Here is a 22,677-nt window from a genome sequence, read left to right as displayed (position 1 = left end):
TACGTTTCCCTTGGAAATATCTTTTATTGAACAAGCTGAAGTGAGTTTCAGAAAAAGGACGAGATGTGGTTATCACTATTTGTGACTCAGATGGTTTCCTAGATTCTCAAGATACGTAATGTAAATTTATCAGTAATCTTTCCTCTGGGATAGCTTGCATGAACGTCTTCGGAAGGCGAGAGGTCACAGGCTGAAAGAGATGAGGTTAGGAGTGATGGATTTGAACGGAAGATGGAAAGCAAAACAAATTTCCTGATTTGTTCCCCCGTAACCACTGTTAACACATTAGCTGTTGTCAATGAATATGACTGTTTTCCTTCTTTCTTACATTTCAGCCATTGGGAATGCGTATGCAGTCCTGAGCAATCCAGAGAAAAGGAAGCAGTATGATCAGTTTGGAGATGCCAAAGTCAGCTCTACGCGACATGGTCATACAGATTTTAACCGAGGCTTTGAGGCAGACATTTCCCCGGAAGATCTCTTCAATATGTTTTTTGGTGGTGGTTTTCCCTCTAGTAAGTTGTGAATTTTATGCGCCTGGCTGGCAAAGGGTAGGCTCTAAAGAAAAGGGGATACCTCTGAGTTGGCTTTTCTCCTGTTTCCTGGAGGAGGGAATCCAAAATGAAAGTGTGGCTCGGAGAAGACAAGATTACCATTTGTCACACCAGAGGAAACAGTGCTGACTGAAAGGCCTAGGCCAGGGGTAGGCAACCTTGGCTCTTTTACGACTCGTGGACTTCAACTCCCAGAATTCCTGTGCCAGAATGGCTGGCTCAGGAATTCTGGGAGTTGAAGTCCACGAGTCATAAAAGAGCCAAGGTTGCCTACCCCTGGCCTAGGCCAGCCTTTCTTGACAAGGCAGTCTTTGAAACCTCCTTAAAATTACAATGGAAATTCGATAATGTATTTAACAAATAAATATACATGTGTCCTGTCATCCACCACTAACTGGCTCATGGGGCTATCCAGCTGGACGTGATGGGAGTTGCAACCAGGCCCCTCCAAAAGATCACCCATGTGGCGATCTACAATGCTATGAAAGTTTCTAATAGGTTTCACGTGCTGGACAGATAGCAATATTGTTAGAAAAATGGTTATCGGAGATAGAATCTGCTGAGACTGTGGGTCAGGTTGCATGTTCCTCGGGCCCAGCCATTGAGCATGTAACCTGATCTAAGTGTCTTCAGGCTAGTGGTGGTACTGTTGCATAGTTACCCGTTGTAGCTGAGAACAAAGCTATAGACAGGAAAGGACTCCTGTGGGTGAGTTCTGTGCTTTGCTATGGAGAAGGAATGTTCCATTCCTCACTATTAAAGGATCAATTGAGAAAAGCAAAGCTTTTGCTGACTTTCCGTCTTGAGCTCTTGATCTTTAAGACATGCATGCAGAGAGCTTTCGTCTAATCTCGCCTAAGATCCCCCACCTTTTTGGGGATCCAGAAGTCATTTTTTTCCTTTGGGTAAAATTGGCTAGAACACTGGTTTGGGTGGTTGAGTCCAGTTGAGGTTGCCTTGTAGCAGGTAGCTTAGCGTGCTTGTTTGCTTGAGTTGTTTGGAACAATTTGCTAATGCTTTTGATTGTAACTGAACGGAAACAATAGAAGAAAAAATTCAGAAGTCTTTGCAAACTTTACCACTATGTGGAATCTAAGCTAGGATACAGATGTCCTGTTTTGATGTTGGTAAACAACTCTCACGTTTTGTACTCAGTTTGAGCTTTTATCAACAGTGTTGCAGAGACGTTCCACTCTGTCAAGTGGTATACAACAATGATTTTCCAATTTTCCCCCTCCCCAAATCATAATATTAATCCACAAAGAAATACTTGTTGAACAGTGTAGATTTATGTTCAATATCCCAAGTATCGACAAACGTGCATTTTGTGAGTTCCATTCCCTTTGGGCATTTTTATAATCAGAATTGCTGGCAACTCATGAATTGCATGTGTCCGTGATATGCTGGCTGTGTGCTTTATTTCAGCTTCAGAATCACCTTGAAAACTAAGCCCAACGTCCAGATAATATTCTTTGACTTTCCGTTTTCCAGCTTTATGGCCATTTAACCTATTGATAACTTTTTGCGGGCTTCCACTTGCAATCCCAGCGGAGTTGCTAGGCTCCCTCCTAAACATTTATAGTTTGCACGGCATGCCTTAGCTTGGCTGTTGAAAGCAGTGAGTGTCTATTAAAACGTGAACACTTCTATAGCAGTGGTTCTCAACCTGTGGTTCGGGACCCCATTTGGGGTCGAACGACCATTTCACGGGGGTCACCAAACAACGCAGTCCGCCATTTTTCCCCCCTTTTCCCTAACTGTGCTACTCCCTTTTATTCTATTGGCTTTTGAAAGCCAATAGAATAGACTCTCTTGAATAGAGTCTAATTCTATTGGCTTTCAAAAGCCAATAGGAATTGTCCAGGCTGTTTCTGCCCTGCTGAGCCCGTCAAAAGTCCCATTCTGCAAATGGTGCTGCACCAGTTGAGTAGTCCTCAACTTACGACCGGTTGGGGGTCGCAGCATTAAAAAGGTTGAGAACCACTGTTCTATAGCAATAGAATTATGAGAGATTCATAGATAGATTACTGAGTGGAACAGATTGCTAACTGAGTAGAAGAAATTTCCAGGAGGAGCAGGGTTGTCCCAACTTAACCAATTAAAACTTTGTTTCATCACATTCTGTCTGGCTTATTGGTGTTTTAGTGGAGCCAGGGTCAAAGGAGGAGAGATGGAGATCATGGTCCAAGTGATGGGAAATGGAAGGAAGCATCAGCAACTTAAGAGAACAGAAAAGGAATAAAACACAGCAACTCAGTCCGCGGGTTTTCAAGGCGTGAGGAAGGGGTTTCCTGAGAGGCTGGGGGGCATACTTACCTAAGTCTCCCTGGCAGGCTCCACCTTTAATAGAGAGCCCAAAGGAAGAAGACGCCGCGATTACAACATCTCGGTCCGCAACAGAAAGCCTCCGAGAGTGGTGGAGCCTACCTGGAGAGACCGCCAGGGAGAATCGCGTGAGATTAACCTCCTCTGGGAATCAGCACCCTTTAGCCAAGGAGTTGGGGACCGAGAGCAGCCATCTGGGGCCTCTTGTCTTAACAGCCAGATGGTGGAGCAGGTGGGGGGGAGAGAGAGAGAGAGTGGGGAAAGGGCTATAAAAGTCACTGGACTTCACAACTTTTGCCACCACTTTATTCCCTGAACAAAAGGCTTACAACTGACACCAAGAGCCTTCCTGGAGAACGGAAAATAGAGTCAAACAACACTGAGGCTGCTACTTTAATCTCAGTGATTGGAATTTGGCTTCTGTGCTTCATGGCCAGGAACGGAGTGTTCAGCATTTTATAAAACCAGTGTCCAAATTAGCTCACCCCCCCCCCAAAAAGAACCCAGTCTGCCTTTGTTGCCATTATAGTTACCATTCTTCCATTCAATTATCACCTTCTAAGCTGTCTTTCCTCAGCTTTGTAGCTACAACATCCACAATTTGCAGACAATATACTAAACTGGATTGCGCTCAGTTGAAAGCACCCAGTTAAAGAGGGACAATTAAGAACTTCTTTCTATGATATTTGGTGGATGGTCTTCAACCATTCTTAAAAAGTCTCTTTCTCTCATAGGTAATGTACACATATATAGCAATGGCAGGATGCGATATACCTACCACCAGCGGCAAGACCGACGAGAACATCAAGGCGATGTAAGTTGAAGCAAGGCAGAGGAAGAAATTAAAATGTTTCAGAACATGCACAGATCTGTTCCAGTCAAATGGTATTTTGCTATATTGTTTATGCCCATATGGGTCTGTTCGTTGTTTCCTTTGCTAATCCAAAAGTGCACGAGGGTGTTAGGTTTTTGGTTTTCAGTTAACTGTGGTTTTTCAAAAAGGCAGTTTTCATTGCTATTTATGTGTAGGAGTACGATTCCTGCCTAATGCCAAAGTAAAAGCATTATTGTGCTTTGTAATGCATTGTGGTGACTGTCTTTGAAAATGTGTTTTTTTTTTCACCAGTACATTTTGTGCCCATGAGTTGCCTATGGAAATCTGCAAACAGAAAAGTAAAGAGTCCTGCCCTTCAACTAATCTTCCTTAGCACCTAATATTCAGGAACAGTCTGCCTCTAATATTGGAGTTAGCATGGAGTCATTCTGATTGCTATCTGTTACCGGACTCATCGTCCAGAAAATAAAAGCTATGAAGCAGAATGTCATTTGTTCAAGGTTGGCCTCTACCACAGACTCTCTAGCAGAGTCATTAGGCAAGGATTGACTCCCACCCTCCTAGTCATACCCATTCATAAAATAAGCCAAATGTCATGGGTGGAACCCAGGGCTGCATTTCTATCAGAAGATTGTTCGTTAGAGGATATGTCTAGTCCACTCACAAGATCGTCCAGTTTTTCTCCTGGAGTGGTCTGATCCAGATAGGGTAGGGATATTTTATTTCCAGAAGTTAACCTTCTAGAACAGGGGTGTCAAATTGCCGGCCCGCAGGCCGGTTGCATCATGCGGAGGCCACGTCCACCCCAATGTGAAAAAAGTTGACGCGTGACGCGGCGAGTTTGACACCCGTATTCTAGAACAGTGTTTCTCAACCTTGACAATTTTAAGGCACGTGGACTTCAACTCCCAGAATTCCACAGCCAGTGCTGGCTGTGGAATTCTGGGAGTTGAAGTCCACGTGCCTTAAAATTGTCAAGGTTGAGAAACGCTGTTCTAGAACAAAGAATGGAACGTGTAGAAACAAGACATGGAGGAAGTAGGGAGCCAGTTAGGTCTATTGGTTAAGGCACCAGGCTAGGAAAAAAAAAAAGACCAGGGATTCTAGGCCCACCTTAGTCATGAAAGCCAGTTGGGTGACCTTGGGCCAGTCATTCTCTCTCAGTCCAACCCACCTCACAGAGGAGTTGTTGTGAGAAAAATAGGAGGGAGGTGTGTTGGGTATGCTTGCCACCTTGTTTCTAAAAAATAATAAAAGGATACAAATAAATAAATAAATACATAAAGCGGGACTAACCTGAAGTCCCTGGCACTTCCTTCCAGTTTTTTTTCCAGAGGATTTAATTTCTCTCTGGAACAGATTTCAGGGAAGACCAAAGGCTGTAGCGGGTAAGTGTACAGTACTTTAGGTTGTGCTCAGTTCTTCATAGGATTGTTTAGAAAGCTTCTGGGTTCAACAATATGCTTGGCCATAATATAAGTTTGATTTTGGTTTACCAGATTGTGCGGACCCAACCAACTATAGCTTGCTTATTCAACAAATCATGGTAAAATCATGCCGTGGCTTAGTCTGTAATACAGTACATGCAAAACACTTCAAGCATTTGCTGAATTGGCATGAAACCATAGAGCAGGGGTTTTCAACCTTGGCAACTTTAAGACTTGTGGACTTCAACTCCCAGAATTCCTCAGCCAACAAAGCAAATTCTGGGAGTTGAAGCCACAAGTCATAAAAGGGCCAAGACTAAAGACCCCTGCCCTAGTGAGTCGACTTAGTTGTGGTAATAGTGCTAGATCTACTAATCTTTTACATGTCTGGTTTCCCCCTAGTATGTCTATAATTAAAATGGCTGTTCAATTTAGGGCACTTCCATAGTGCTTCCATTTTCACTCTCGAACCATCAAGAAGCATTTTTTTCAGCATCCGCAATTGTCTTAATTTCTGCCCATGTAGAAGAACAACAAGCAATGATTTAAAACCAGTTTTCCCAAACTATTACCACAACTAAGTCTACTCACTAGGGCAGGGGTTCTCAACCTTGGCAACTTTAAGACTTGTGGACTTCAACTCCCAGAATTCCTCAGCCAGCAAAGCTGGCTGAGGAATTCTGGGAGTTGAAGTCCACAAGTCTTAAAGTTGCCAAGGTTGAGAACCCCTGCAGAGCCTTTCAGAAGCTGATCTTCATACACCTTGCTAAATCATGGTTTGACCAACCACGTGACTAAATCAAATGTGACCAAATTCACATGGCATCTAAAAGCCATAAATAAAAAAACCACATTGTGAGCTACCGGAAAAAAATCAAAAATCAAGATTTGAACCACAGTTGTCAAAGATAAATGGTTTGGGGGATGCAGTTGATTGATATTTTCAATTCTTTCTTCCCAGGGTGGCCTTGGGCTCTTTGTCCAGCTGATGCCTATCCTCATTCTCATCATTGTGTCTGCCCTCAGCCAGATGATGGTCTCCAGCCCACCTTACAGTTTGAGTCACAGGCCGTTAGTGACCATTATTCTTGTCCCTAGAGTTAACCTGGGTAGTAGGATTTTGGGAAAGACTTAAGAGCAAAGCTTATATTTACCAGTGCTTGGTGTTCTTTGGTGTGTTTTTTCCCATCTCTCTTTGTTTCTCTTGGTTTCACGCCATGCCTGCTGGGATAAGATTGCTTAAAGTATTTATGTGGTAAACATTTAAATGTAAATTATAGGACTTCACGATCTATGGGAGTAGGACTCACTTAGATGAAACCTGACCCAGCCTATCTCATAAAGGGTACTATTTCACAAAGAAGCATTTTTGTGTCATCTGAAATCCTCCACAGATTGACTGTGAAGATACATGATATTGACCATGTAATTAGATGGATGCCTTTTGGCTGCCATTTTCTGGGTCAGGAAAGCCTTAGTGTGCAATTTTTCTAGCAACTCTAAATGCTGACAATGACAGAAGCAGAGGATATAAGGTAGAGTACATTGAGTATGTACCCTACCTTACAGGGTAGGATTATAGCCCTGGAATTTCCATATATGTCAGAAAAAGCAACTTCCTGAATTCTAGGCAGGTTCCTACCAATCAGTATTCAGGATACCAGGCAGGTTGGGCCCTGTTCATGAAAATTGTCCCAAAAGGAAAGTAGAAAAGAAAGAATCTTCTGTAAGAATGAGCTGCCCCCGTATTATACCGTATGAAGGTCTTTAGGTGATTTTTAAGTCTGGCAGAAGTCTGGCTGTTGTTGTGCAATTGTCAGTTTTACTGATGGATTGACGTGCAGGATTGACGAAGGTAAGACGGGACATATTGCCTACAAAAGCGTACTTCTTATTCTGCGAGGACAAGATTTTTGGATATTAAGGCTGTGGGTGCTTTTCCATTCTTTCCACACTGTCATTGTTCAGTGATGAGTTGGAAGCTGGAATCTGATTTCTCTCTGGATCCTTCTCCATTCTGGCATAGAATCAGCCAGAAGGAAAAGAAATGCGGGCACTCAAGTCACAACTAATAGACATAAAGTAATATATTGTATAACTCTTGTATGTTGTGTTGCACATTAGGACGCCACCCTGCTTAGCTATGTTTTAGGAAATGTTGACTGCACAAAAATTCTGTTCTTTAAGGAGGTGGTTAGGTGGGAGTTTCCCATATGCCATTTTAAGGTGATTTTTTTTTTTTTTAAAAAAAAGATAAACTATACATTCAAATTGGCATTTTTAAACCGTCAAGTTTGACATCCTTACGCTAGTTGTTCGAATTGAAATAGCACATTTTTATGACTGGTATAGTCATCTTTTAGTTTGAGTTCAGATTTCATAAATGCTGTTCAGATTTCTTAAATATCTAATTCCAAAGCTTGAACTCAGATCTCAAAGCATTGGCTCAACAAATCGGCTTTGGAATTCAGCATTTAAGAAATGCAGAATTTATGAATGCAATCTCCCAAACCGGAAGCTGACTATCCCAATCAACTTTGTCCCAAAATCCATAAAAAGAAATATTTCGCCGGAAAGATGTGCATTTTCAATTTTAAAATCTGAACACATGGAATAAAGGATTTTAAAACTTGAACATTTTTAAAATGCAGTTTTAAAAAACTATGTGTTGCATTGTCACTCTTTGAAGCTCCCTCCTTCTCTAGCTACTCATGGCAACATCTTGCTGTGATCTTCCATAGATTTTTATCAGCTGATGGCATGACTGTATAGGCCCTTGTGCAAGACTGCAGATTTGATAAAAGCTCTTGGTAGCTTTCCATGTCATACTCTGGAAGAAACCAGGGTATTTCTCTATGTCTTTAGATACAGAAGTCCTCTTGTTCCTGAAACTCATGAGGGACTTTTTCTTTTTTCAATCTACATCTCCTTTCTCAGTAGTTTGCTTACTTGATAATTTATGATTGGTCTTAGGACCATAATGGGAAAAAGTAAATGTAGGATCTAGTTGTAGAATAAAATAGACAATAGAAAATACAGTAATAAAATACAGACATGGTAAGAACAGACATTCAGATAAATATATCACCTTTACAGGATATAATGAGTTCTTAGCTCAGTAACCCTAAACATGGCAGATCTGTTCACGATGCAGACATTAGCGCCCAGGAGGGAATAAGACAATCTGAGGTCCAGATCCCAGTGGGCTGTTCTTCCAAGTAGGGCTGTTAAGTACCTAAGCCTAAGAGGGGCATGTCAGTCAAGCAAAACGTGAGCAATCTCATGTACTGTATGTAATAACGATGTATATAATGGCTGGGACACACTGCATGCACACATTCCCTCATGATATGGCAGGTGACAGAAGTGTCCACATTTGGCCATGGAATTCAAATCTTGCTCTAGGATAGTCCTTGAGAATTCTGTCAAAACTCATCGATAGGTATTTTTCGAATGGAAAAAGAATTTTCTTCTTAGCCAACCATGTTTTTTTTTCTTTGTCAATAACTCCATTTCATTTTGCACACTGGTATCTGGGACTCTGTATTTAAACATTTCCAGTAAAGAAGAATATGTGGAGCTCACGGTTGAAATGAGGGATCCTTGGTGCTCTCTTGAGTTTGGTCGGGGTTTTTTTTTTGCAGATATTTCATTACCCAAACTAGGTGACATCATCAATGCTGATGATGTTACCTAGTTTGGATAATGAAACGTCTGCAAGAAAACAACCATGGGACCTCCCCATCACAAAAACTACTGACCGCACAAAGCCCTTATGCACAGAGGAATACTGACATCCTCTAACCTCCACTGAAGATGTTACCTAGCCTGGTAACGAAACGTTCACAAGCTTGGAGAATGAACCTACCCCTGGGCTACAGATATTCGCCACCATCACAAAGCCACCAAGCTCGGAGAGCACCAAGGACTCCTCATTAAAAAATTTCCCTTGCCTGGCAGACAGTTGAGAGTAAATATTTGATGTGAAATAACGTTAATAAATCACAGAATTGGGCTGAGCCATACTTCTCTGATCTGCCATACATATTTGGGATAGCCCAGGGGTAGGCAGCCTTGGCTCTTTTATGACTCGTGGACTTCAACTCCCAGAATTCCTGAACCAGCATGGCTCAGCTTGGAAACCTCTCCCTTTCCCCTCAGCATGACTGGCTCAAGAATTCTGGGAGTTGAAGTTCACGAGTCATAAAAGAGCCAAGGTGGCCTATCCCTGGGATAGCCTATCAGGATACATTGATTAGATTCTCTGTCAGCATGTGAAAACTTTATTATTGTCTATGCTTGGAGCAGATGGATACCTGTTTCTGCTCTGGTCCCATGGGATGATGTGTTCGTATCCGTTCCCAGTATGCTTCTTTTTTTTTTTTTAAATGAGTCTAAACTTATTCAAGTGAGGTGACTTGTAAGGCCCCCACATCTTTCCCCAGTAGAGACTTGAAAGGGATGAAACCAAATGGATCGAGGGCACTGGCTCATCGCAAACAAATCAGCAGAATCAACCAAATGGCAAACGTTTTGGCAGCAATTGCACCCACTGCCTGAGCCAACTGAATACATTATAAATGCACTGCACCAACCATTTGTCGTTAGAATATAGCAGATAATAGACCAATGTATATGGATAGCCAGGAGGGGGCAGTGCTGCCTTATCAGTTCTCTCTTTGAAGCACACAAAGCTGTTAGGAGAACCTGATTTTTTCAGCTGTCTTGGAGCAGGAAAATGTAATGCTGCTAAAAAGGCTGGAATTCAGCCATTAAGTGGTAGATTTAATCCCTGTTTAGATTATCACTCAGGTAAACCAGCCTGTCAGATGGAAAAAAGATTTGTCTCCAATTCACGTGCATAATGCTAGACTGTATATTTGTCTTGGGTTAAGAGGTCATCTTCTGACAAGGCCCAGGGCATTAAACTATTTCTTTCTGGATGGCATAAATGGTGGAGGTGGGGTATGAACATGTACACATAGGCAACCAACCAGAGATTTAAATGTCTGTTGCAAAAGAAGGAGGAAAAAAATCCACTTTCTAAAAATTTCACCATGTAGGAGATTCAGGAGAGTGATTTAAGGAGCAAATACATTTTTGTTTTATATAAAAATGTATGGATGCTTATCTTATTCAGGAGGAAGCAGCAGTCATTTGGTTGAAATGGTGCTATCGAGGTATAAGGCTAGTTTGGATGGAATTCCTAAACTAGGCTAGGAATCTGAGAACAGTGGAGTGTTGTCCGTTGTTAAAAGCCAAAAGCACTATTTTTTTTGTAAAAATCTAAAAAGTAGACTTGCAAGAATTCCTCTCAGAAAAAGTACTCCAAATATCTTGAAATTAGACGTGATAAGAGTTTAAAAAAAACCCAAATAGAACTAAGCCTAATGTAGAGTGATAGACATTTCTTCTGTAAAAACAAATATCTTTGCAACTTCTCGCTGAACCATAATCTTGACATTTTCCTGTAACAATGCGAGTCAGCACTTAACTCTTCTGAAATGGAGGGATTCTGTACTCAAGATACCGAGAACTGGATCCAGCTTTGCATAAAAACATGGCTTCTGATGTGAAACAAAGAGAATGAATAATTTGCATGGCGCAAACTGGGGGGGACAATTAAGACAAAGCAATTAGTGATTTGCGACGCCTGATTAGATTATCATTTCTGTCCCAAGGGCTTATATGTAGCCTTGAATACATTAAAGCCAAAGTGTTTACTAAACATAGGTGCACCTTTTAAGAGCAACTAATTTCTCATGTCAAGTGTGGAGAAACTTGGGGGAAGGCCTGTAAACATTCTGTAACATGAGAACTACAGAATATTTTCAGTAAGAGTCCTCTCAGCCGATTACTTTAATCTAGCCCTGTAGCACGGAGATCGGGTTTCTTTTTTCTCTTTCCAAAATAATAAGGAGAGCTTGATCTCTTTTCAAGTTAGCACAAGCTTTTTCTTTTGGGCTCCCTGCCATAAGAGACAAAAGCGCCCCCCTGTTACTTCAGCCATAAGAAACCAATTGTATGTAACAGAAACATGTCTGTCTAATTCTGAGCATCTGCAGTAGGTTCATTCAGACCTTTCCTTACTGGTGACATGCTTCAGCTTGCAGACCAAAGGCCTAAATTGAAGATGGTTGCAGCAGGTCTCTGGGATGTCAGCAGTGGTCAAGGACATTGGAGAGAGGTGACAAAATGGGATTTTCAGGAGCAACCCATTGAGATAATGGAGAGATTGTTGAGGCAGTCCCCTTCCTCCATTCCAAATCACATTCATTGTTGTTGTTGTTAGTTGCGAAGTCGTGTCTGACCCATTTTGACCCCATGGACAATGTTCCTCCAGGCCTTCCTGTCCTCTACCATTTTCTGGAGTCCATTTAAGCTCACGCCTACTGCTTCAGTGACTCCATCCAGCCACCTCATTCTGTGTTGCCTCCTTCTTCTGTTGCCCTCAATCTTTCCCAGCATTAGGCTCTTCTCCTGTGAGTCCTTCCTTCTCGTTAGGTGGCCAAAGTACTTGAGTTTCAACTTCAGGATCTGGCCTTCTAAAGAGCAGTCAGGGTTGATCTCTTCTAGGACTGACCGGTTTGAATGCCTTGCAGTCCAAGGGACTCGCAGGAGTCTTCTCCAGCACCATAGTTCAAAGGCCTCAATTCTTTGTCGCTCAGCCTTTCTTATGGTCCAACTTTCACAGCCATACATTGCAACTGGGAAAACCATGGCCTTGACTATATGCACTTTTGTTGGCAGGATGATGTCTCTGCTTTTTAGTATGCTGTCTAGATTTACCATAGCTTTCCTTCCCAGGAGCAAGTGTCTTTTAATTTCACATTCATTATTCTCCTACAAAAGCTTATGTTCACTAATATCCACTGTTAGGCTCATTCCATCCTCATTAAATTTTCTCTTCCCATGAAGGGAAACAACATGCTGTTAAACTTTACATTGTGTGGATAATCTACACTAGCGCAGTTTATGGATAATCTATCTTGATTCTCCTTAAAGAGACTGACAACCATTCTGTTCTTGCAGGAGCAGCATGGCAGAGGATAAAGGAAGATTTTGGTACCAGAGTTTGCTTTTGGGTGGGATTGGCTGGTATGGGGGGGGCTTATCCAAACAGATTTTCCTTGGTGTCTAGGTGTGCAATTTTGACCGTTGCTTTTGTCCTCCTTTCCTCCAGGTCTGTTGGCCATGTATTTAAACGAACGACTGAGCATTTGAAAGTGTCTTACTATGTAGGTGACAGCTTTGCGGAAGAATACACAGGCACAAATCTTAAAAATGTAGAAAGGAGCGTGGAAGATGATTATATTGCAAACCTCAGAAATAACTGTTGGAAAGAAAAACAGCAGAGTGAGTAGCCCAGCTTTAAGACATGATTAGACAAAGAGAGAGGCAGGGTCAAGGCATTGTAAACTGCATTTCAAGAAATTCTGTTGCTTGCTTATTTATTTTATTTATATTCCATTCCTGTAAATTGGGCTCACAAAGATGTTGGGAAGGGGTTATTGATAGTTAAAATGAAGCCACCTTTACAAATGAGATGCCTTTGACAATTTAGCTGTTGCAGTTCAAGCATTATTTATGTGGGTACACATGTGCGAACAGACCCTGCAAACAGCCATGTGAGCCTTCCAGAGGATACAGTGTATTTATGCTTATGGGAAGAATGTTTGACTTGTGCTAACATGTCTTGCAAAGTGCTCCTTTCAAATGCTTTATACAGCTCTATTGAGCATTATGGTGTGCCCTAATTTTATTATCCTGTTTCCCCGAACTTAAGAGTTTAAAACAGTGGTTCTCTCAACCTGTGGGTCGGGACCCCATTTGGGGTCGAACGACCATTTCACGGGGGTCGCCAAACAAGGCAGTCCGGCATTTTTTCCCCCCTTTTCCTTAGCTGTGCTACTCCCTTTCATTCTATTGGCTTTTGAAAGCCAATAGAATAGACTCTCTTGAATAGAGTCTAATTCTATTGGCTTTCAAAAGCCAATAGGAATTGTCCAGGCTGTCTCTGCCCTGCTGAGCCCGCCAAAAGTCCCATTCTGCAAACGGTGCTGCACCAGTTGAGTAGTCCTCGACTTACGACCGGTTGAGTAGTCCTCGACTTACGACCGGTTGGAGGTTCTGGCATTAAAAAGGTTGAGAACCACTGATTTAAAATATCCAAATGGAACAACAGTTCCTAAGCTTTCCATCTTTGCACTCACCTCCTTCTTAAGCTATACTGTATTTACAACATCTGGAGCAGGGTTTAGCAGTGGATAAATATTTTTCGCAACTCCTTTGCAGCTCCCTGCTCAAGATGAGATGTGACGAAATGAGGGAATCGTATACTCCTCTCCAGTAAAATCCACAAAGTATATCAGAAATGCAGTACAAACTAAAGAGAAAAGTTGCAGCTGTCTGGACTGTTTCCTTAATTATTTGGATTTCTTCTTTTACAGAGGAAGGCTTACTTTACCGGGCACGTTATTTTGGTGATTCAGATCTATATCAGAGAGCACAAAAGATGGGCACACCCAGCTGTACCAGACTGTCTGAAGTTCAAGCATCAATGCATGGATAGCCGTTGCAGAAACAGTCCATAGAGACCTAAGTAAGAGCTGGTTGTTTCTATTTCTGGAAACTGGGAATTTGGTATAGGAATACTAATTTTCCACCATAATTTAGAATCCAAAGCTATTTTCATGTTTTATGCTACCTCATGGTTAGTTTTGGCAGAGTTAGTCAAACAAGCAAGTGTTAGTCTTGCAGACAAAAAAAAAAAAAAGATACCTCTTTGGTCATACTTAAATCATTCTCTCCATTCTTAGCAGCAATTCCTTTGCATCCCTCTGAATTAATTTCATGTTTGGTCTGGGTACAAAACAAACTGGGAATAAACAAAATGCTCCTATTTACATGTCACGCTAAGCCATAGATGTAGTTTGAAAGCCAACATAAATCATGGTTTCAGTGGTTTATTGCCTAAACCCATTTCTTATTCGCTGATCCCATTTACCTTTTATGTTAAGATAAAAAAAAAAATCAAATTGCATAACAAGCAACCCAAAGTGTGACTTCCTATATGCTCACTGGTTCTTCTTGATGCTCATGTGCTCTTGATCATCATCCCTTTGCCAGGACTTATAGCTTAAGTTAAATAGTTGCACTTTTCCTATTCTCAGCAGTGCCTCTGGTCGGTGGGTGGTTGTCAAATGAGCAAGATGGCAGATGGAATGTTGCAGTGCAAGGCCCACCCCTTTCCTACATGCACTCTTCACACATCTAAAAGTGGCAGAACTTGCTTTGTGATGCTTTGTCTGCCATCTTGCCGATTTTGAGTGGCCTCCCCCTCTCTGCAAACATGACTGGGTGTCCCTTCTGTTTCTCAGAGCCTTGTTAATTTTGGTGCCGAAATAATTATTGGGTGGCTGATGGGCCCGTTGCACAATGACTGGTGAACATCTTTTTAGAAGCACTTACTGATAAGCTTTTCAGCATTAGTGGCTTCAACTAAAAGTCGAATGTCAAGAATCGAATGGACAGCCAGCCGTGGATTGTTGCAATAGTGTTAAAATACGGCATACTTTTGTGAACTCAGTTTTAAAGGTGGCTTAAAGGATTCTGCGATTCTTCACAATTATTTAAGCAATTAAATCACTTCCCCTGCATATGTGCTTAGCCAGCTTGCTTTACTCTTCAAGTCAAAACCAATTTTATCATAATATCACATTATTTGATATTTGGAAGATGACACTATAGTATAGTTCATTTTAAAACTTAATACATGAATTTACCATGCCATTACAACTTGTAGAAAAGAGATTCAGAAGGGCTTGATGGACCTACCACAAAAATGAAGCATTGGATGTAGTTTCCTTTGTATTGCAAAGAATCACAATGATTTGTCCCTTTCACAGTGAGAATTTATTAGAGCTAATGATGCTTAGCCATAGAAATGTAAGCACTGAAATAATGCTAAACAGCTTCAAAGATATGAGTACATCTACTTCATTTAGTCCTAGTTAAATGCTTTTACAGAAAATAAAAACTTTGGAAGATACATAGCCATTGATTTAGGGTAATGGTGCTTCTGTAGCTTTCCAGTTAGAATTGTTTATCACCTGAAGCTGTTGTCTTTGTCATCACCCTTCTTTGTTTGTTTATTGCGTTCCATTTTAATATGGGTCAGTTCTCCTCCAAGCAATTCACAACATCTAAATTACATAATGGGCAGCAACTTTGGGATAGTTGCTTAACAAATCAGTACACGTACCATCTTGCTAATGTGGATATTTCTAAAGTTGAAACAATCGGCAAACGCTTCATATAGGGCCCAGTGATCAAAATATAAAAAATCATTTTAAGCGCTGCCCAAAATAATACATTGAAATCCAAGGTCAACTGATTTCTCCAGCAACAGTCTCTAAACCAAATTGGCCTGCTGTTCACACAACGGAAGGCAACATAGGTTTTTTTTTTTGCCTCCCCGGTTGTGCGAACACTATGTCGATTTGGTTTGCCAGCATTTTATTACAAACATGCACACCGTTGAACTGTATTTTCTACCCCAGAAGCAATTATTTTTGGGGGGGAAAGGGGTTCCAGAAACTCGAATTCTGAATCTTAAGTTTTGAAAGCCTCAAATGGGAAGTCTCTCTCTAGGATGTTAACCTCACTAGTTAATGGGATTGAGATGGTGGTTTAGGTCAGGGGTTCTCAACCTTGGCAACTTTAAGACTTGTGGACTTCAACTCCCAGAATTCCTCAGCCAGCAAAGCTGGCTGAGGAATTCTGGGAGTTGAAGTCCACAAGTCTTAAAGTTGCCAAGGTTGAGAACCCCTGGTTTAGGTGCACTTATGAGTTGGGTGCTTTGTAATACAGAGATAGTCTGCAAGATTTTAGGCAGCACGAGAGGCAGATGTTCTTCTGGAACCTTCCAGGGCTCTTCCCTCCCTTCCTGCCAGTTAGAACTGAGCCAGATTGATGACCATTGATCAAGGGTAACCAGGCTAAAAACTAACTAATCTTTACTCGCACAACTTTTTGTTCTTTTTCTTCCTGTGGCATGTGTTTTATTTTGAGTGAGAAAACGGCACAGGAAGAGTTAGGATGCAACTGGGATGTATTCGACATAATGGTCTTCCATGCTAAACACACACACTCACACACGCCCCCTTTTTTTCTGGAACAGGTTTGACTTGAATTTCAGGCGAACCATCCCAGCCACAGCTAACCTTCCTTGGTGAGAAAAAAGATTTTAGTCTTTTTTTTTTTTTAAATGTAGAGAGGCTTAACAGACTTCTCTTTAAGGCACCCTAGATAGCTGAGGTTGCTACAGGCAAAAGCACTGTGACTTTTTGTGTAAGACATCTGTTCCTAAGAACAGCGTTTTGAGTGTTGGTGTGTGTTTGAGGACAAAGGGACAAACATTGGAAGAACACCTGAGCAGCTTTCTACAGAGTGTTTAGTCTTGCACTTGTCTGCAGTGATTGTCTTCATTGACCTGTGTTCCTTTTCAGGAGCAAAATAGTCTAGTTGGCAGAAATTCATACAACTGTGTGATTGAAGCAGCTCCAGTTTTTAGATTAGATTAGATAACCTTTACTGTTATTTTGAAGAGATCAACCCCGACTGCTCTTTAGAAGGCCAGATCCTGAAGTTGAAACTCAAATACTTTGGCCACCTAATGAGAAGGAAGGACTCACTGGAGAAGAGCCTAATGCTGGGAAAGATTGAGGGCAATAGAAGAAGGGGACGACAGAGAATGAGATGGCTGGATGGAGTCACTGAAGCAGTAGGTGTGAGCTTAAATGGACTCCAGAAGATGGTAGAGGACAGGAAGACCTGGAGGAACGTTGTCCATGGGATTGCAGTGGGTCGGACACGACTTTGCAATTAACAACAACAACAAATTGTCATTTTTTCCTGTGGACACAATGGCGCACATTAAAAATTAAATTTTGTAGGCAGTCAGTGCAGTCACAGCCATCTTGACCTTTTTTTTTTAATCTTACACTGCAGATACCCTGTTATGCATTTCATTTCAATGTTTAAAGACAAAAAAAAAAAAAAAATAAGAATCAGCTTCTAAATTAACATTTCCAGTTAGGCCACTCTGTTCTCTAAATGGAAGTGCCGGTCCTGTTACCCTTGTAATTGACTGGAGACTGATGCTTCTGCTGTTTTTCTCCTCAGACTCTTCAAATGCCTGAAGATTTTGGGGGAAGTGCACTGAGCCAAGAAGACAGACTTTCTATTTAAAGAATCAGTTCTTAAATTAAAATGGCATTGGAGTATTAACAACGCACAACTACCCTCTCTTCTCTTTCTCTGCCCAGCGTTAGACTTGAACATCTCTTAAGGAGGGAAAAGACGGCTGGTCTTTTTTTATTTTTTTTCCTCCCCTCTCTCCTCTCCCATCCTCCAAAGGATCCCCTTCCCCTGGGAACAGTTGTCGAGTTGCTTTGGTTTCCTTTCAAGATCTGCCGAAAATCAGGAGCAGTGGAGAAAGTTCTGCAATTGCACTAGTCACTTCAGAGAGCAAGGGAGGAACCTGAAGAGCTAGAAATTTAAACAAAATTAATTTTAAAAGACACTATTTAGAATTTAACTTAGCATTGTAAATATGTTGTACTTCTAAACTATGCAGGGATAGAATTAAATTATTTCGTTCTTTTTCTTTTTCTTGTTTCTTTTCGTTTTTTTTGCTGAACTTCATAATCCAGTATCTCTGAATTCTAGCTTTTTTTTTCCCCCTGCCTGGGCCCTCACTTCCTTTTTTGGCCCAAGGGCCTGTTTTCTATCAATGGCAATCTTCTCTGACAATACAAATGTTTTATATTTTATAATGGCTTGGACTTTCTGGGGGGGGGGGGGGCGCGAAGTAAATTCACAGACCCTGAAACTGTTTCCTTTTTTAAAATGTGAAATATTGAGCCCAATAGATATATTTTCTATGGACACATTCTGACCCAGTTTTGGATTTGCAATGTACGGCGGCTTTTACTGAACGACTCGTTCTTCCTAATAAATGGAGAACAAATTGTCTCAAAACGATCTTCAGTTCACCAAGATGGCTTTTGCTGTGTGGACTTTTTTTTTTTGTTAGGTTTTGCAGACTTTTCACTTTTTGCCTTGCAATCGGGGTTCGTTCTGCTACCCAGAGGCGTGCTATTGTTTTTCCCTCAAGGGATGTCTCCTTCTGTCTTTTCCCCTGCTTCCCCACCAGATTTCCTCTTGCTCTACAAAATAGTATTTTTTTTGACAAAATGTTGCTGCTGATTTCATTCCAGGAACCTGCTATGTGCTGGCGGGGCCTATCAAGTAGTGATGCAGTTATGTACTTTTCCATTTGGTGCGGCTTGGATGGCCCTTCTCTATAGAGCAGGGGTGTCCAACCTTGGCAACTGTAAGACTTGTGGTTGGGACTTCTGGGAGTTGAAGTCCACAAGTCTTAAAAGTTGCCAAATGTGAGACCCCCTGCTCTAGAGCAATGAAAGGCTGTGCAGCAACAGTGCTTGTATATTCTGGTGACAATCTTCCTCAGAGAACGGGACTCTTATGTTCCCTTCCTCAGGAAAACAGGCCATCTTTATCCAACAAGATTTTGCTACTTTCCATTATTTAAGCAACTGAAAGAGGCAAAGAATAATTCTTATTACTTGACTGGGCTGTGAAGTCTAACTTTCATTTGAAAAAAAAAATGCTACATGATGCCAGACTTTTTTAATCTTTTAAGTCCACACAATGCTGTCAGAAGAGCCTTAAGAGAAGTTACTTCAAAGAGCTGAGCCATTCACCAGAGTTAACAGTTAATGCTCCTAGTTCCAATAAGCCTCATCATCTTGAATTAGCAGTAATCTGAAGATGCTTCCACTCCTGCAAGAAGTTTTGCGTTTTCATTAGTCAAACAAGGATTCCTTTTACAGGCCTGGATCAACTCCTACTATCAAAGCAAATCAGTACTCAGGATCAGAGTAATATGTTAAGAAATGACTTAGTTATGTCAAGGAAGTAGCATTACCGTTAATTACTTCACACTGGAATCTTCTTTAAGTTGCTGTTAGTTTTGTCCAGAAAGTTTTATATTATTTAGTTGGCAAATGTCCATCTAAAGACTTGTTCAGAATTGTTCAAGTACCAAATAAGAGCTGATGGATTGGGGATGGTCTAATAATTGTGTCATTTCTTTGGCATTGACAAATGGATGCTGATTTGAACAGAGTTTTTCCTGTCATAAGCAGCCATCTTGATGGACAGATCCGTTCCATTTGTCTGCAGTCCCAAGGAGATGTCTCCACCTTCCACTGTCCCCGGAGAGCAGATCAAAACCTCAACCCTGTTGATTAGCATTCAGTGATCCCTCCAGCCATTTTGAAGGATCGCTTGTCCAGCTGCGCAGCACAAAATGACCAGCTTCTGAGATGGCAACACGAGCCCCAGGCCATAACAATCAGATCTTTTTGATTTTCTTAAGTAGATAGCCGGGGATGAATGAGCAACGTGCAATAAAAAGCATAGGTCTTGAAAGATATTGAAGAAGGCTGTATTTCTTAATTATATAATTGTACATCTATAAATAAAGATTTATAACATGAAAGCTTGCCCCTAGTGTTTGTGTCGCCCTACAAGCAAAGCAGAATCGTTTCGCCAAATACCATGATGGGTTCATTCCAGCAGCTGCCCTTAAACTGAATTGGTGCTTATATTTAGTAATGAATATATTTATAGGTTCCACAATAGGCAAAGCGTATTTACAAGAATCCATAAAGATTTGGTGTTCTGCTGATCCAAATATCATAAGCCTTAGAAGCTCTTATTTGTGAAAAGCTGCTATGCTGTATACTGATACCATTTCAACCACAATATATCCTAATATTTTAGCATTCTTAATGATATCAAGAATCCAGAGATCCCAGAGGCAACAGATTGTAACTTTGCACATAGTTGGGGAGGTTTCCCTCCATAGAAGATTGCTCTCGTGCTTCCAACCAAGCAAATGGTTAATACTGTCATGGAATATAAATTAATATTGCAATATCTTTGGAGCTGATGATTGGCATTTCTTATTAGAAATTGTGTGGGGAGAAGCAGTGTTTATGCAGAGTGCCTCAAAGGGGATTCCAAAATGTATAAACAAGACTTTTAACCTTCCAAGGACAAAGTTAGGTGTATTAATTTTGGAATATCTTCCTGGGATACCAAAGAGGTTGCTATCGGGTATGTTGACTGTTCAAACGTGCGCTCTCCCCAGGGTATGGATCCAGGATGTGATAAACAGATTATTGAGACTTGTCAAGTTGATTGATCATGATTCCTATTCACTAGATTGCATGGAAATGAGTAATATTCCAGGTGTTATGAAAGTTTTGTCTGACTGAAACCCTGAAGAGGAAGGTGATGGACCTGGTAGGGGTGTTTGTGTGCATATAAATGATAGGAGGATTGTAAGGAGAGAATTCTAAAGCTAAATGATGGTTACACGGATGAGGATAGAAAAGGTTCATTTCTTGAGCCACTGCTAGCTTCATTTGCTTTGAGAGCTTGTGAAAATATAAACAGCAGAGATGGGAATGCAAGAATCTATCCTCACCCTTAACCTCCCACCTTCACTCACACATAAAAATACACCATGAAAAAAATGGGGCAAAATATTCTTGCCTATGCCCCCTCTAGTGACATTACTGGAATATTTCCTGCGGCCGATTAGCCCATCAGGAAGATAGATTGCAGACTCCACCTGGAAGAAAACCCACCTTTTGCCAAAAGAGAAACTAAGGTGATGTGCAGATATCTAGAAATTTTCAAAGAAAATAATTGAGAGATATTGATACTCTGATGCAACACTGTTGGAAAGAAGATGAGCTGTAATGCCTGTTGGAAATTGACTATGATAGGAGTCACTGAAGCTTGATGGGATGATTCCCCAAATTGGAATGTAGCAGTGGAAGGACGTAACTACAAGTAGTCCTCAAATTATGATCACAGTTGGGCCCTGAATTTTGTTTACTAAGTGATGTGGTTAAGCAAGTCATCGTTTGACCAGACTCAATTTTACGACCATTTTCACCATGGTCATTAAGCACATCTGACTTCCCATTGACTTTCAGAAGCTAATTGAGAAGGTCGCCAATTTCAATTATGTGACTTCAGGGGTGGTGCAGCAGCCCTAAGTTTGAGGACCGGTCATAAGTCACATTTTAGTGCCCTTATAACTTTAAACCATCATTAAGTGAAAGGTCGTAAGTTAAGGACTATCTGTAAATAGAACAAATACGGGAGAAGTAGCATTATATGTCACATATTGCCCCCTGCACAAAAATTCAAGCAAATAAAACTAAGTGAAGAAAGAAAATCAGATGGCGATCTAAAGATTGGCATTTTCAAGAGCAAAAGTGGATGATGTTTTTCTGACGTTACATCCCTTACCGGAAAACAAAAACTAATAATAATAATAATGAGTTCAACTATCTGATATCTCTAAGTGGGTTTACCGTAAGTTACACTACAATGAGCTTCACTTGAACATAAAATGGAATATATTGATACTAACAGTCCTTCACAATGCCATGAATGACCCACTGGAACAAGCCTGCTCTCTTTTGGAGGCTTTTAAGCAAATTTGTCGAGGTTACTTGCCTATATTCTGAAATTCTGGCAGTGAAGTCAGAGACTAGCTTAAAGAGTTTACAACCCTCTGCTCACTTTTAGATTATATATACACATTCTGGACATTATCCTGAAACATTTTGTAGCACTTCATATAAATAGACTTCATAAATGATTTATGGGGAGGGTCTTACCTCTGTGCTATCCTCAAGTCCCATATGATGCAACGCAGGTAATCTTCGACCTGAAACCATAACAGCCCAAAATTTCCATTGGTTAAGCAAGACAGTGGTTAGGAGAGTTTTGCGCCATTTTGCCACTTTTCTTGCCATAGTTGTTAAGTAAATAACTGTAAGTTGTTAAGTTAGTAACAAGGGTTGTTAAGTGAATCTGGCTTCCTTGTCAGAAGCTCACATGACCCCAGGACCGTCATAAATATAGTCCGAATTTTGATCACATGACCATGGGGAAGCTGCAACAATCGTTAAGTGTGAATAAACAGTCATTAAGTCCCTTTTTTCCAGTGCCACTGTAACTTTGAACGGCCACTAAACAAATAGTTTCAAGTCAAGGACTGTCTGTACAAACAGTAAGAGGTATTTAGCTTCCTCTCTCTTCACTCCAGTAGAAGATTCCATGATATTCTTAAGCATCTGTTGTTCCCTCTGTGCTTTCAGCTCTGGGTTTCTTCAGGGTGATCAGATATATGAAAGTAGTTACTGTGGCTTTAATCATGCGGCAGTGTGTCTCATCCTTTGCGACCACACAACTACCACCCTTGTGCTGATTTCATTTGTGTCAACATTGTGCAAATTGCTTACATTACCACACACATTTCCTTGTACCCTTTGGCCAATTTAGTTTAAGTTGAAGACAGGTTGTTGTACATGAACACAGTTTAGGGGCCACTTTTACGGTGCCCAGTGTCCAGTGTCAT

At 41.0% G+C, this 22,677-nt stretch overlaps 1 protein-coding gene across 3 annotated transcripts in view; it reads left to right on the top strand.

The window, feature by feature from the left end:
- Positions 1-19,731, top strand: part of DNAJB12 (DnaJ heat shock protein family (Hsp40) member B12) — a 34,506-nt gene extending 14,775 nt beyond the window's left edge. The window contains exons 4-11 of one of the 3 annotated variants that reach the window (XR_005554456.1): positions 336-515; positions 2,888-3,007; positions 3,614-3,693; positions 6,103-6,212; positions 12,325-12,497; positions 13,592-13,743; positions 16,324-16,374; positions 17,328-19,731. Coding sequence is in view for 2 of the 3 variants with exons in the window: in XM_039324631.1 (XP_039180565.1) it covers positions 336-515; positions 2,888-3,007; positions 3,614-3,693; positions 6,103-6,212; positions 12,325-12,497; positions 13,592-13,713 (785 nt within the window). In the remaining variant the exon portion in view is untranslated. The remainder of the gene's footprint in view (positions 1-335; positions 516-2,887; positions 3,008-3,613; positions 3,694-6,102; positions 6,213-12,324; positions 12,498-13,591; positions 13,744-16,323; positions 16,375-17,327) is intronic. The other 2 variants (XM_039324631.1, XM_039324633.1) reach the window with 2 other exon arrangements.
- Positions 19,732-22,677: the final 2,946 nt, after the last annotated feature.

This window comes from Crotalus tigris, unplaced genomic scaffold (assembly GCF_016545835.1).
Source record: "Crotalus tigris isolate CLP2741 ecotype Arizona unplaced genomic scaffold, ASM1654583v1 scf7180000024304.1987388, whole genome shotgun sequence".
NCBI lineage: Eukaryota > Metazoa > Chordata > Lepidosauria > Squamata > Viperidae > Crotalus > Crotalus tigris.
The sequence above is the reverse complement of the archived record's forward strand: the minus strand, read 5'-3'. Positions and strand labels throughout refer to the sequence as shown.